This window comes from Bos taurus, chromosome 27 (assembly GCF_002263795.3).
Source record: "Bos taurus isolate L1 Dominette 01449 registration number 42190680 breed Hereford chromosome 27, ARS-UCD2.0, whole genome shotgun sequence".
In the NCBI taxonomy this organism is placed as follows: domain Eukaryota; kingdom Metazoa; phylum Chordata; class Mammalia; order Artiodactyla; family Bovidae; genus Bos; species Bos taurus.
The window spans coordinates 23,589,662-23,606,327 of NC_037354.1; the positions used below are offsets into that span (position 1 = coordinate 23,589,662).

The 16,666-nt window shown below is 37.3% G+C and overlaps 1 protein-coding gene across 5 annotated transcripts in view; it reads left to right on the forward strand.

The window, feature by feature from the left end:
• The window catches only part of DLC1 (DLC1 Rho GTPase activating protein), a 522,282-nt gene that overhangs the window by 193,810 nt on the left and 311,806 nt on the right, over nt 1–16,666 (forward strand). For all 5 annotated transcript variants that reach the window (XM_024986239.2, XM_024986238.2, XM_024986237.2 and 2 more), the window contains exon 3: nt 14,280–14,429. In XM_024986239.2, coding sequence (XP_024842007.1) covers nt 14,280–14,429 — 150 coding nt within the window. The remainder of the gene's footprint in view (nt 1–14,279; nt 14,430–16,666) is intronic.

The window sequence follows — 16,666 nt, forward strand, 5'->3', positions numbered from 1 at the left end:
AATGCTGGAGACCTGGGTTTGATCCCTGGGTTGGTAAGATCCCCTGAAGAAGAGAACAGCTACCCACTGCAGTATTCTGGCCTGGGGTTGCAAAGAATTGCTACTGAGTGACTTTCACTTTCTTTTTTGGTATATGTTTAAAGAAATTCATCAAAAAATGTTTTTTATCTATTTCTTTTGGGATTTTTCCTTATCTTTATTTTTACTTTTTAGTAATCAGCTCTCCACATTCCATTAAAAATCACATGGGATTTTGGATTAGACTACTTTGGATTTATAAATGAATTGGAGGGCAGCATTTCATTCAGTCAGTCAGTCAACTTTTATTGTGTGACAATAATATGTCTACCACTGCTCTAGATTCCTGGGTTGTATCAGTGAGCCAAGCAGGCAACAATTGCTACATTCTAGTGGTGAAAGACGATATACATAATATGTATATGTAATATATACACAAGATGTGAAGCATGTTAGAATTTTCCTATTCAGAACCACATATCTCCTCATTTGTTCAGTGTTCTTTTAGGTTGTTTTTGGTGACATTTTTGGTTTTCTCTGTAAAAGTTCTTGATTTTTCTCATTCAGTTACTTCTAGATAGTGTATGATTCTTTGTTGTTATTGTGATTTTTTCTATTCCATTTTTTAAATGTTTAAAGACAGTGCACACGAATGCGTCTGTTTTACTTTGTTGAACCAAATCCTTTTGTTGTTGTTGTTCTAATAAGTTATCAGATGATTCTCTGAGACTTTAAAGGCACTAATTTTCTTCCTTTGTAATATAATCCTCACTGATTTGTTGTTGCTGCTATTGTTTTTGTTGTATCAGCCAGAACTTCAAGTACAGTGTTGAATAGGATTTGTGATAATGAGCATTTTTACTTTTTCTTAATATTGTAGGAGTGTTTCTAATGTTTCACCATTATCCTCAGTATTTACTCTAATTATCTCATACTCAGTTTTAATCAAGTTAAGAATGTTGCCTTTCAAAAACTTGCTACTTGAGACACTTTTTGTTTTGTTGTTGTTCTTTTTATCAAATCACTAACAGTTGGTCTTAAATAGGTTTTCAATGTTAAGAATGCCTTTATGACATTTTTGGTGTATAGTTGCCATTAATCTATTACCATAGGGAATTAATGGGTTTCTTGTGGAATTACTCTGGGTCAGAATCTAATTTTTATTCTCATTTTTGTCTTAAGCCATAGTAATGGCTCTCTCTGTAAAGTATTTCAGTGTTCCTCAACCCTCACTATTCTTTGAATACATCTGCAGAACTTTCAGAATGCACTAGCATGGCTCCGTGCTACACCAACTGAATCAGAATTTGGTCAGTGGAGCCTTAGCATGTCAACGTTTCCAAAGCTCTACAAGAATCCTTATAATCAGCCACTGCTGACTATTGCTCTACTGTGTGTGTGTTCATGTGTGTGCTAAGCAGTTTCAGTCATGTCTGACTCTATGCAACTCCATGGACTGTAGCCTTCCAGGTTCAGAGGTTCTCCTGTGTGGCTCCTGGCAGCAGTAGCACTAGCTGGGAACTTATTAAAAATGCAGTGTTCTATCTCCGTCAGACACCTACAAGTCAGCAGTTCTCTGTGTTTAGGAAGTTCTTCAGATCATGTTGATGTGCACTAATATTTAAGAACTCCTGATAGAGTTCATTGTAGACAGGACAGAAAGAAGGGAAAGGGGAAGAAAAGGGAGAGGAGGGGAGGAAAGGGAGAAAAAAGAAGAAAGGCGGGTGGTTTATCTTCTAAATTTCTAGATGAATAGCAGTAAGATGGTGCCAGTCAATGCGTGACTAAGTCTACTTTTTAATCTACATGTATTCAACTCAAATCTCTCACTTCACGTGAATTTGCATGGGCAATATAGCCTTTTGGGTCACCTTTAGAATTGAAGAAAATGCCTTAAAGGACTAAAGGTGTTAGTGGTTACTAACTGGGTAATAGGAAGCAAAGCTGAGTTGAATCAGGAGACTCAGAGTTTCCAATTCTGCCATTTACTATGTCTGTAGCCTTGGGAAAGTCTTAACTTGCCAAGGTTATCATCACATGGGAAAAAAAATGAGAGGACTGGGCTAGATAAATAGTTCCCATACTTCTTCAATGTGAGGGCTCTTCATTAATATCAGAAAAACCACAAACACACATAACATGTTGATAGTTATAAAATATACAATGGCAAAAAATTTACTCTGAATTTACTCTCTCATGGAAGATTTACTACAAAACAGTAACAATTTAAGTAAATGTGTAATCCTAAAAATACCGTGAGAGTAGCCTTATGCATTTTTCACATTTAATTTTGCTACTAAAGAGAAAACGAAGTGCCAATTCTTAGATTTACTTGGGATTATTATCTGAATAATATGCAGATACTTAACTCCTCTGAATAAGATACTGAGAAACAATTTCCATTGTTTGAAGTTGTATCACTAAACTTGAAAGGCAGTTAACGTTCATTCCTTCAAGGAAACAAGCTTATGAAAAAGTTCTCCATTGGAGTGACATTGAATTTGAAACCAAGGGGTTTCCTTTGATATACTCAGGCAAGGGAGAGGTGTTTTAAGCCAAAGGAGCATTATTACTGAGTCAAAAATAGAGTTGCCAACAGATCCTCTTCCGAGGATGAATAAATTAACAAACTGTGGTACACATTCAATAGTGGAATCCTATTCAGCGCTGAAAAGGAATGAGCTATCTTAAATGCATATTACTAAGTGAAAGAAACCAATGTGAAAAGGCTACATGCTGTATAATTCCAACAAAATAACATTCTAGAAAAGGCAAAACTAATGAGACAGTAAAAGGATCAGTGATTGCAGAGGTGAGGGGAGGGAGGGAGGGATGAGCAGACAGAGCACAGAGGATTTTTTAGGACAGGGAAAACACTCTGTCAGGTGCCATATTGATGGATGCATGTCATTGTGTGTTTGTTCAAACCCACAGAGTGTACAATTGAGTGTACAATTCAAGCGTGAATCCTAAAGTAAACTATGGACTTTGAGTATGATGTGTCAATATAAGTTCATCATTTGTAACAAATGTTCCATCTGGTGGGGAATGTTAACAGTGAGGGAGGCTTTGTGTGTGCATGCCTGTGTGTGTGTGTGTGTGTGTGCATTGGAGGGGCAGGGAGGGTAAAGGGTATATGGGACATATCTGTACCTTCCTTCTAATTTTGCTGTGCATCTAAAACTGCTCTTAAAGGGTAAATGAATAAAGTTTAAAACTCCCCCCCCAAAAAATAGAGTTGTCAGATAAAATACAGAATTCCCAATTACACTTGAATTTCAAATAAAGAACAAAACATGTTTAGAATAAGTATATCCCATACAGTACCATCTCACTGAATATTTGGGACTTTACTAAAAATATATATTTTGTGTTTATCTGAAATTCAAATGTAATTTTTGTTGGCTATATCTGGTAATCTTAGTTGCAAATGAGAAGGAACATGGCATATTTGAGAACCCAAAAGTTCTGTACTTCTAGTACAGTATTTCCTAAAGTATAGTATGATTTATGTGTGGTTACATCAGATAGTGTAAAGATTTTTTATTTTAATAATTTTGTCATTTTATAGAAAAAATATAAGAAAAGATTTTCACTTTTATTTTATGCAGCATTATATATTAAAAGTTCATTGTTTCCATTGAGATATATATGATTGACATATAACATATTAGTATTAGGTGTAGATAGTAATGATGTGAATTTTGTATATATTGCAAAATGATCACTACACTAAAGCCTAGTTAACTTTTAGCATTACACATAGTCACAGTTTTTTTGAAATGAGAACTTTTGTGGTCTACTCTATTAGTAACTTTCAAATACACAATGCAGTCTTACTAATGTATAGTGCTATATAGTACACTGCATGACTTTTATTTTATAACTGAAAGTTTCTACTTTTTGACTCCCTTCACCCACTTTTCCCACCACATCCCCAACCAGCCTGCCTCTAGTAAGCTCCAGTCTGTTCTCTGTATCTACGAGTTCAGTTTTTGTTTTTGTTTGTCTGTTTGTTTTAGATTCCACATTTGCATGAGAGCATATAGTAGTTTTCTTTCTCTGTCTGATTTATTTCACTTAGTGTAATACTGTCAGGGTCCATTCATGTTGTCACAAATGGCATGATTTCATTCTTATTTGTGGCTGAATAATATTCCATTGTTCATTTTCTTGATTTTCTTTACTCATTCACCCATCATTGGACTCTTCACTTGCCTCCATATCTTAACTATTTAAATAACACTGCCATGAATATAATGATACATTTATCTTTTCCAGTTAGTATTTTTGTTTTCTTCAGATAAATACTTAAAAGTGGAATGGCTGGATCAATTTCGTTATTTTTTTGAGGCACCTCTGTACATTTTTCTGTAGTGGCTGTACCAGTTGACATTCCCATCGACAGTGAGCAAAGGTTTCCTTTTCTCTACATCCTCACCAGCACTTATTATTTCTTATCTTTTTCATAATAGCCATTCTGACAACTACCTGTGAAGAGATATCTGATGTTTTTTTGATTTGCATTTCTTTGATAACTCGTGATGTTGAGCAACTTTTCATGTACCTGTTATCTCTACATCTTATTTGAAAAAAATGTCTATTCAGATCCTAAAAGTGCATTTAAAAAATTTTTTTATTGAAGTACAATTGCTATACAGTATTGTATTAGCTTCTGCTGTACAGCAAAATGAAGCAGTTATACATATACATAAATCCCCTCTTTTTTAGATTTCCTTCCCATTTAGGTTAGAAATGCATTTTTAACTGTGAAATGTTAAGTCTACTTAAAGAAAAATATCAAGAAATATGGAGTTGTCCTCAGAATGATTGAATTTGAGGAACACTGGGCAGGATCAGGAAGTGCTGAGAGGTAAAATTAGAAAAGTAGACAGAAGTGAGGTCAATAAAGGACTTTTCTTCTAAATTAAGTCATGTATTTTTCTGGAAAAGAAGTAAATTTTTATTTATGCCTTTCTTTGTTATCTACACCTAAGGAAAGACCATCATAATACTCTTGGAAATAATTTATGGAATTTTAATATTAAGTAGATGTTTTCCAGCCAGAATAAGTCCTGTATCCTTTAATATCTGAGCTAGCAAAGAGCTTCTGAGAATTGTAAACAAAACAACAACAACAACAACAAAAACTACAGGGATTTGCAGGTTATTGTGTAGGCATGATGACACAGAACACAGAATAATCCATAAAGGCTGATTTTGTGTCTAAATAAATACATGCATTGATTGACCTTGAATGTCAATCTAAAGCTTTAGCACTTAAAGTGAAAACTGATTACAGAATGCTTACAAAATTATTTAGCTAGAAATTATATCCCAACCAAAAATGAGCCTTTAAAGCCAGTGGAGGAAGTCATCCTCAGATTCCCCTGAGATAGAGAGGAGTTGCTGCCCACACACCTCTCTCCTGGTTCACACTTGCCACTTGTGAGTGCTCCTTAGGACCTGCTGCATAAATGTCCTTTGAAACCATTTAGGAGACTGTGTAGGAAATTTACAAAGTCTGGGCTAAGAAGTGCTCCATTTGAAGCCTCACTGAAGTTTAAAAATTGAGCAAATATGTGACCAATTTTTTTCACATCCCTTTTAAATGGGAGGGGAGATTAATAGAGAGTGAACTACCACACAATTGCACTCATCTCACATGCTAGTAAAGTAATGCTCAAATTATCCAAGCCAGGCTTCAGCAATACATGAACCATGAACTTCCAGATGTTCAAGCTGGTTTTAGAAAAGTTAGGAACCAGAGATCAAATTGCCAACATCTGCTGGATCATCAAAAAAGCAAGAGAGTTCCAGAAAAACATCTATTTCTGCTTTATTGACTAGGCCAAAGCCTTTGACTATGTGGATCACAATAAACTGTGGAAAATTCTGAAGGAGATGGAAATACCAGACCACCTGACCTGCCTCTTGAGAAACCTGTATGCGGATCAGGAAGCAACACTTAGAACTGGACATGGAACAACAGACTGGTTCCGAATAGGAAAAGGAGTAGGTCAAGGCTGTATACTGTCACCCTGCTTATTTAACTTATATGCAGAGTACATCATGCAAAATGCTGAGCTGGATAAAGTACAAGCTGGAATCAAGATTGCCAGGAGAAATATCAATAACCTCAGATATGCAGATGATACCACCCTTAGGGCAGAAAGTAAAAAAGAACTAAAGAGCCTCTTGATGAAAGAGGAGAGTGAAAAAGTTGGCTTAAAGCTCAACATTCAGAAGACTAAGATCATGGCATCTGGTCCCATCACTTCAGAGCAAATGGAGAAACAGTGGAAACAGTGGCTGACTTTAATTCTGAGGGCTCCAAAATCACTACAGATGGTGACTGCAGCCATGAAATTAAAAGACGCTTACTCCTTGGAAGAAAAGTTATGACCAACCTGGACAGCATATTAAAAAGCAGAGACATTACCTTGTCAACAAAAGTCCATCTAGTCAAGGCTATGGTTTTTCCAGTATTCATGTATGGATGTGAGAGTTGGACTATAAAGAAAGCTGAGCACTGAAGAATTGATGCTTTTGAACTGTGATGTTGGAGAAGACTCTTGCAAGTCCTTTGGACTGCAAGGAGATCCAACCAGTCCATCCTAAAGGAGATCCATCCTGGGTATTCATTGGAAGGACTGATGTTGAAGCTGAAACTCCAGTACTTTGGCCACTTGATGTGAAGAGCTGACTCATTTGAAAAGACCCTGATGCTGGGAAAGATTGAAGGCAGGAGGAGAAGGGGACAACAGAGGATGAGATGGTTGGATGGCATCACCAACTCAATGGACATGGGTTTGGGTAGACTCCAGCAGTTGGTGATGGACAGGGAGGCTTGGTGTGCTGTGGTTCATGGGGTCGCAAAGAGTCGGACACAACTGAGCGACTGAACTGAACTAAACACAGACACTTAATATAATGCTACAATGTACATATCAGTTAAAAGATTCCTTGTAGCAACTTTAAATGAGGGTAATATTTATCTCTCTCTGTCATCTAATATTAAAATGATATTGGCATGTTATTATTCCTTAAAGATAACATACAAAGATTTTGTGTTTAAATAGAATATGTCTGGCAAGTGGGAGATAGTAGTTGTGTTTTTTTTTATTGCATCTGTTTACCTTTATTACCAGTCTGCATAAATTTTATCTCAAAATGCACCTGAATAAAAATTAAGGCTGACTTATTGAACTTGCCTAGAAATTCTGGCATAAAATAATTACGTTATTTTTAGCTTCTGCCAGTCAACTCAGATGAAAATCTTCACTGCTTCTGAAGAAACAAAGATTTAATCACTTTCTGATTCTTCAAGCAGGATATTATGTTAAGAAAGGAAAGTCTAGAATGAGGAATTTATTGTCAAATGAAATTTATAACACTAATATGAGATTTCATACTAGTCCAGCTGGCTTTAGATCAAATAATTCAGAGTGAAGTTGAGCCAAGCTTTTCGCTGAAAGGTCTCTTTCTTTTATGGGTGAGCAAGGAGTATTAGCAGCCCAGAATAGCCAGTAAGATGTGTATGGAATCAAAGACAGTGTAGAGGCCAGAACCTTGGCTTGTGAATCAGGAAGTCTTAATTCTATTCCTGGCCTAGCCTTTAATTTATTATGCCTGTCTATGGGATGCCACAACTCATTGACAAGCAGAACATTCAGACAGTGCTGAATTTGCTGAGCCAAATATCTTCTATTTGGAAGCATCCGGGTATTTCACTGAATTTTTTGGTTCCCTTCCAAATACTTGGCATAAGGAAAACGGAGCCTGTGCAGCTCTAAGGGAGGCACCCTTTGCTCTGGACCTCATGTTTTCCCAGTCTGTGAAATGTCCAATAACTTACACATCATCCCCACTCCCTGTGTGTGTGCTGTGTTCTATGCTGTTCAATAAAAAGCCTTTGGAGAAAGAGAGAGGGTCAGAATTATCTTCCTCAGAGGGAAGGAAAGAGGGGTCATAGAAGCTCCCATTCAGTGGATTCCAGTTTATGACCCTGGAGAGAATGATCTCCTAAAATCTCTGTTTATCTCCCCCAATACCATTGTGATCGAAGTGACTTCACTGCCCAGGGTCTAAGAAGCTCAAGAGAGTAAAGAAGGAGCTCTTTCCAATTGCCCAATTAACACCGCGTGGCTTGGCCATCTTAGGTTTTGACAACAAATCAAATTGAAAGGAGGATTTTCTTGTAATTTGCCTAAGTATACACTGACTTGTGTTTGAAAAAGAAACAACTGGAAATTTGTTCCACAGCAGCTACGTACATTATCTATACCTTGACAACAGCTGGTTATAGTCTCAAGACAACAGGATGTTTCTGTTCTTAGCAGGACACAGGCACATACTGGGAGAAAGAGACATATATCACATGGTTGACTCAAGGTCAGTGCACAGCCAAAAAAATCCTTCTCATTAAAAAAGCAGATTGAGACTATCCCATTAAGAATAGCCTGTTCATGTTCTCAACAGGCACTTAATTCTTAGGCTGTGTTAAAGAGGGTATACGGAACATGGAGAAATACTTGCCTTCTCTGTCTTCATGGTCAGAAAACATGTAAAGTAATATATGTAATCCTTGGTACCAGCCATTAGTTGGGTCACTGATAGAACTATCTCATATCCAGAGAAGAGTAAACAGAACTAATAAGGATTTGAAAACATAATTATGTTTTCATATATATATAAACAATATAACAGAAATAATTAAAGGAACTGAGAATGATTTACCATGAAAAAGAAAATGAGTGCAACATAGTTTTTCAAATATTTGAAAGGCTGTTTCGTGGAACAGGCTTTACTTAGGCTGTCTAGTTCTGGAGGGAGAAACTGGGAAGGTAGAGAAAGGCAGAATCTGTCTCCATAACATTTCTAAATGGCAGAGGATGAGATGGTTGGATGGTATCACCAACTCAATGAGCATGACCTTGGGCAAACTCAGGGAGATAGTTAGGGACAGGGAGGTCTGGCATGCTGCAGTCCATGGGGTTGCAAAGAGTCAGACACGACTTAGTGACTGAACAACAGCAACAGCATTTCTAAAACTTATGCTGTAAAAATACGAAAGCAGTAGCTTCCTAGGAAACGCAGTGCATGCAGTAGATGGTCAATAAACATATCTTGAATGATTGTTAAATAAAAGCATAAAGAATTGGGCCAGATGCTTCAAAGATATCTTGTAATAAGTTGTGGTCATTGGCGTTCTTCCAAAACATAGTTTCTATATGTTAGAAAGAATATAAACCAGGGTGTGGGAGTTGGAAGAGAGTGTGCATGATGTGGAAATGATTACTAAACTAATCATGGAAAGAAGGCCAAGTGGAAAGAGACTAGGGCAAGGCACAGGGAGAGCCAGCTCTGGGCCTGTCAGTTTACCAACAGAAATGTGACCTGGACCTAAAACTCGCTGGAATCACTTTCCTCATCTGCAAAGTTAGGACATTGGTACCAATACCACTGTCCTGGACCTGTAGGTTTCAAAAGTCTCAGGTGTTGAATGAAGTATCCAAATGGCGTAATGAATAACCTAAAGAAATGAATTTTGACTTACTTAAGTAAAAATACAAATAGATATGCTCGTGATAATACATTTAGGGAATTTTGCAAACATAGATAAGGGATGATACCAAGAAGGTAGATAAAGGAGCCACTACCAGAAAAAAAAGAGACCCTTCCAGAAGGTCATTAAATTTAAACCTACAATATATACTGAACTCTACCTGGGCAATGGAAGCAAATATCAGGGAGAGTAAATGCATCAACTAAATAAAATGCATTATTCCAATATATGATTATGTTGACTACACCTTCATTACAGCTGTTGGTTTAATTGTCAATATTTCCATTCAAGTCAGATTCTAAGAATGATTCTCTATCCTACTGGTCCCCGCTCCTCGTGTGTGTGTTGGAGCCGCTGTGCATTACCTCGCCACAGACCATAAGAGCCAACTGTGTGCATCTCTCCCAAAACTGCACTCAGTAATGTCTAGCTGGGAGCTTGAAATTGGCCGTGGATGTATTTACACAGAAAAGTCGGCACACACTACAAATTAGGGCTTTCTATTTAGTTGGAGATCCAGTTGCTAAAGATTTCCTGACGTATCACTGCCCACTCACTCCCTACTTCCAAGAAATAGGATCCCTAAACAGTTACTTCTTTTTCACTTTGATCTCAAAGTATAGGACTTGATTATATAAATAGGACTTGATTATAAAAATGTCTAATATTTCCTCTTAATCACGGTAACATGGGACCTCAGCAGAAGAAAGGACTATGGCTAGAACTGGAAGAATCATCTTAGGATAAACTAAACTGTTGCACCTGTATTCGTTGTGTGGCATTGCTGGACATACAATGTGATGAGGTTCCAAGAATGTTTGGTTGTCAAACGTGGCAAGAACTCTGAAAGGTTGAAAATCACACTGGATCACTCATTTGCTGATATCCTGCCCGTGGCCCCACTACACGAAGAATAAAATTGACCTCCTTACAGTGACCTTCATAGCGGAATACAGTTTGGCTCCTGTTTATGGTCAGCCTCATTTTGCCCTAGCGCCCACTCACTCTCCCACTCGCTTTCCCTCCCCTGGCTTCCCTAACCTTTTCTCACTTCCTCTTATTCACCACACTTGTTCTCACCCCAGCGTTCTCATACCGCTCTTCACCCTGCATGGGACACTGATTTCCGGCTTCTACTACCCTCTCTTCTCCTCCTCCTCCCTTCCCTCCCCGGCTCGCACCCCCCCCTTCCTTCCTTATTTCTCTCTTTCTCTCTCTCCGTTTCTATCTTTGTCTCTTTCTCTCCTCTACCTCATTTTTTTTTTTCATCCCTATCATGGTTTACTCTTACTTCAGCAGAAAGCTCTTCTCTGACCACACTCCACCAGATGGGACACTTCCCCTGCAGTTACTGTATACCTCATTACCCTATCTATTTTCTTCTTACCCTTGTTCCTATCAGAAAATATGTATATGCATTTTTTTCCTTTCCTTATGTCTTCTCATGTTGACTATAATACTGAAGACAGCAGAGATTTTCTATCTCTTATTCACTGATGAACGTTTTGTTCCCTTTCACAGAGCAGTTGTGACTGCAGGGAAGATGGGAGGGGAGAAAATTTCACATCTTGGCTTTGATTTAAGGGGATTAAGTTACTGAAATGCATAGAACTAAGGCCGCCTCTCTCATTAAGAAGTTCCTCTTCCCCTGGCCTGTAGTGACAGCATGAAATGAAAGCTCTGCTGTAGAGTTCAACCTTGCCAGAATCTGCAAACACACAGCTTTGTTTTCAGACATGAGCTATTTGCTGGAGTTTAGCCACGGACATATGAAAAGTTAGAACTTTGCAAAATATTCATACTTGAGCTTTAACAACAAGGACAGAAGATGTATCCAAAGCGTCTGATTTGTAGCCAACTCTATTTTGTGATGTTTAATGTGTAATCTTTGATGCTAGTCTATGTACCTTACGTTTCAGGCTGAACGTTGTAATAGGTGATAAACAAGGAAGCCTCCATGAATGAAAGGGAAATGCAATAAGTTTATTTCTCTAAAGAAATATCTTAGACCAAGGCTGCTTGATTTTATTCTTTTGGCAGGTCATTTAAAATAATTCCATGTTCAGCCCATAGCCTTGAAAAAGTTTTTAAAGCACAATCTCAGCATCCAGTTAATACAAATTGTTTCTAAGTCTACTGTTGATAGGTAGGATAGCTTCAGGGTATACTGTTTTATCCAACGTTAACTGAGTAGCTGGAAAAATATCAAGACATATTTTCTAACACTCCGGGAAATGTTATTTCACTGGCTCCTATTGATTTCATTAATATTTTTATTCCTGTAAAGTGTTGCATATACAGTGTAAAACTTGACTCTGTGTCTGCCTGGTGGTAAAACCTCATCTTTATGCTTGAGGATGTTATGACTGGTGAATGAAAGACAATCACACAAAAGCTTACGTGAACATAGAGATATGCAAAGAACGTTACCTTGCCAAACACAAGTTTGGTTTAAATGAGAAGGAAATTATATAAGCAAAGAATCTTCTATTCAGGCAGTTTCTTCCATTTTCTGTATTATTTAGAAGAGAATTAATTTTTTTTAATATTTCTGGGACTCTATTTTAAAGTATAAGCAGGGTTTTACTATAAATAACATTTTAAAAATATATAACAAAGTTCTGTAGCATTGAGGAATATGATATAGCGTAACTTTCAGGTCTGTTTGCAAATATCCTGGCCCTTCTTAAGCACAATGAAACTTTATGATCACAAAAGTTCTGTAATTCTCTGTCAGAGCCTTATTAAATGTTTTAGACAACACAGATGATGGCAGGAAATGGAAGAAATAATTACACTATAGTACTCTGAGGGAATTAACATAACTCAGAAAAATTCTTAATGTATTCTCAAAATTAATGACTTTATGGAAGTAGGACTCAGTCTTTCAGTTTGACATTAAACTTTCAACCAAGCACAGGTTCAGCTTACCCAAATAATTTCTTAATGGTAGCTGAACTAATGATTTTTTGACCAACTTCATCTAATAAACCAATTATTTGACTTGTGAAAAATAGTTTTTGTTAATATTAACAGTCTACTTTACCTGTTTGAAGTACAGAGACCCCTATGGCATTAGATGACTCCATGCAATTACCCTAGTCCTTGTTCTTTGGGGTCTGCCCTAATGGTGATTAGGGAATTAAGGGTGATTAAAAGAAAAAGTCCAAAAACAAAATCAAAGATCTGATTCAAGCAGTCACCTCATTCATGCCACTACTCATCCATCCCCTTAGCAAAACCTCCCAACCACTCCCTTGTACCCACTCTTCCGGCTTTCATCACAGTAGAGTTTCCCTTTGAGGTCACTGCTGATGGCCCTTCAAAGCTGATTTCACCCAGGTAAATATCTTAGACAGATGAGAAAATGGCAACATGTGTCACAAATGACGATTTACCTCAAAAGGGCTGGTCCTGAGTCCATGACACCTCTCAGTAGATCTTGCTTCTAAGGAAACTTACAGTGCTTTCATGTTTTGTTTTGTTTTTATTTCATTTACCCTTGTTCTCGGAGAAGGCAATGGCGACCCACTCCAGTACTCTTGCCTGGAAAATCCCATGGATGGAGAAGCCTGGTAGGCTGCAGTCCATGGGGTCGCTAAGAGTCGGACACGACGGAGCGACTTCACTTTCACTTTTCACTTTCATGCATTGGAGAAGGAAATGGCAACCCACTCCAGTGTTCTTGCCTGGAGAATCCCAGGGACGGGGGAGCCTGGTGGGCTTCCGTCTATGGGGTCACACAGAGTCGGACACGACTGAAGCCACTTAGCAGCAGCAGCAGCAACCCTTGTTCTGCCCAACCCTGATACTTTGCACTTTACAGAACATTTTAAAGTTTCCTAATACTAATGACTTGAACACACAAGAATAGTAAACAGTCATGTGCAAATAACTCTGTATGGTCAGTGAGAAACTTAACTATTTTTATAAGAAAAAGTATTTCCATAAATAATATGTTTATGTTATAGAGAATTCAAAGTAAGTAACCACAATTCATGTGATTGTAGAGGATTTTTTTTTCCAAAAGTGTGTGAAAGAAGGTTGAAAATGATATTGGCTTATTAAGCACTATAATATTGTAAAGTAATTAGCCTCCAATTAAATAAATTTATATTAAAAAGAAAAATAAAATTAAAAAAAGAAAATGAATATTGGCAATAACATAGCTTGAAAAAGCAGTAAGTAAGTGGCCTCATGCAAAAAACAAAACAAACAAAAATTTCTGCCTTGTTTGATTCTTTTCCTGTTTTTTTACTATACTCAGAAATAGTCATCCAAAAATATTATCTTGTGTACATCCTTAAATGTCTAACCTGAAAACAATTATTAGTATGTTATAAATGATTTGTGTGTATAACTGATTTGACAAAAGAAAATATACAACTTTTCCCAAGAATAATTAATCTGAAAATAATAAATGTATCAGTATCATTGATGTTAAGCCTCTTTTTCATTGTGCCTTGCTCTAGAAAATATGTATTTAATATTCCTGTAAAAATGCCTTCTTGGCAGGAGGGCGGTATCTTCCCAGTGAAGAGTCCGCTGATGGTACAGAATAGAACGTTCCTGCCCCTTAAATACAAGATTGCGTATTACTGTGCCCTTTGTGTCCCATTGAAGAACAGGGAACTTTTTATTCTTTCCAAGAAATGGCCTTTCAGATTCAGTAACGGCATGTTCTGTTCCTCAGGAAATAAGAGAAGATCGGGATAGGGCACGACTAGACTCGATGGTGCTGCTGATCATGAAACTGGACCAGCTCGATCAGGACATTGAGAATGCCCTCAGCTCCAGCTCCTCTCCGTCCAGCACACCAACCAGCCTGCGGCGGCAAGTCCCTGTGAGCTTCCCACTTCCCGCTTCCCACGTGTGAATGTGTCCCTGCACGTACAGAGGCCCTCTTGAGAATGAAACATCTTGGATGGCCCAGTCTACCCCCTTGCGACCCTTAGTGTTCCATAAAGATCACTCAAATCATTCTAGGTTTCACACAGAGTCCATAAGAGATGTGTGTGATTCAAAAGAAAATGGTTATTGTTAGACAGGAAAGAGGGTCACTTTGGGAAGTTACTTTGTTTCCTAGTGATCAAATTCTCTTCATTGCTGTTGTTTCCCTCATTGTCAGTCTTCTCTGATATGCTGTAAACACCATTAGCGATGCTCTGTTTATCTTGTTTGGTATTTTATTTCCAGTATCCCACAAGTTTACACTGGATATAGAAGATGGTTAATAAATATCTATGGATGAATGGATGAATGATTGGATGGATGGATGGATGAGTGGGTGGATGAGTGGGCAAGTAGATGGGTGGATGGGTAGGCACATGGATGGATGGAGGAATGAATGCTGATTGAACTAACTCAGCAGATTACAAGAAAGAATTTACCTGAAATCAACTTGAGAACACTCTAAAATTCACTCAGTGAAACATAATGAATAGGACAGAGGTGAAAACTATATTGTACTGTGCATTAATTTCATATAAGATAGACTCTCTTTTGAGAGTCTAACACCCAAGATAAAATTTAGAAGACATAGATGCCAAAATGTCTATACACTTCACATATTTAATATTATGTTCATATTAAATAGCTTAGTTTTTGTATATCTAGCAAACGTGATGGTAGAATTTACTTATAATTAAGCCATGGACCCCTTTTGAGAACCTACCAAAATAGAACTATTCTGTATCAAATTATTTTGTATAGTTCTACTCTTGATTATTAAGTTATTCAAGACTTATTCTGACTGTGGTACAGAATATTTCACAGAAAATAAGCAAGTTAAGTTAGTAGCTAACCTTAGGATATATGAATGCATTATATAGTGTGCATTACGTATGCTAACACATTCCTTCCTTATAACATTGTTCAGAGTAAAAAGAATAGAAAAGTTAGTAATTGTATGTATAAGAGCCACGTCATTCAACCACTATCCCATACTTCTTTTCATAGCTGACTATTATGGGAATCTGATACCTTGAGTAAAAAACAATTTTAATTTAAAAATGAAAAATATGTGACATTAAATACTTCAGTCTAGACCTAGAAAGCCAGTAGAAATGACATTTTTCTTCTTGTTTGTAACCTTCTGGATAATTTTTCCTTATCCTTCAGGATTCATCTCAGATGTTTTCTTTACAGTGAAGTCTTCCCTAAATCTCCGTATGTCTTCCCAGACAGAATCACTTACTCCTCTCCTGGTACCATAGTGTCTCACACATACTTCAGTAGGACAGGCATCCAAGTGAAGGAAACACAACCAAAGTGGCCTCCTGAAGACCAACAAGAAGGGTGTTTTACCCTTGTTTACAGGTGAAAGGTGTAGAGAAGCTTCATGCTCATTTTCACCATTTCACTTTGTGCTCATTTTCATTTTCAATAAATGTAAAGCCCTGTTTTCAATAGAGAGGCTTCTCAGTACTTTTTTGCCATTAATGTACATGTGGGATACATTTTCTCTTTTAAAGTTTTCTATTATGAATTGCTAATCTCTCCCTATCTCTTTAATGGTTCTTCTTTTCCTTCTGTATTAACCTTTCCTCAGTACTAGGTATTTAGGGGAAAAAAAGCACAGCACAGATTTCTGCTAAATAAAACTCCACATCATTGTCTCCAGCTCAGAGAGCAAAACAGCCCTTACCTGCTACATGTGGTTCTTCATTGAAAGGTAAAGACAATACAAAACAAGAGCTAAGGTGGGCGATGATTAGGATTTGCCTACATCTGTTTCTTCTCCCTCCATTTCAAGTGTAAACTGGATTTTACATCACATGCACTGTCTCATGGACCATCACCATCCTCGCTGAGCAGTGGTTGATTCTGTAAATAAAAATGTGTTTCTGAGTTTTTAGTTGAGCAGATAATTGAAAAAAGCCCAATAATACAATAGAAACATAAACTTTAGAGTCTGCAGGCTTGGGTTCACATGCCAGCTCTGCAACTGAATGTCTGAGAAGATAAGAAAAGTATTTAATTTCTCAACTTCAAGTTCACGTAAAAGCAGGAGAGATTGTTTCCTACTTAATGGCTTGTTGGGAGGAGTTAATGAAAGAAAATATGTAAATGCACCAAAAG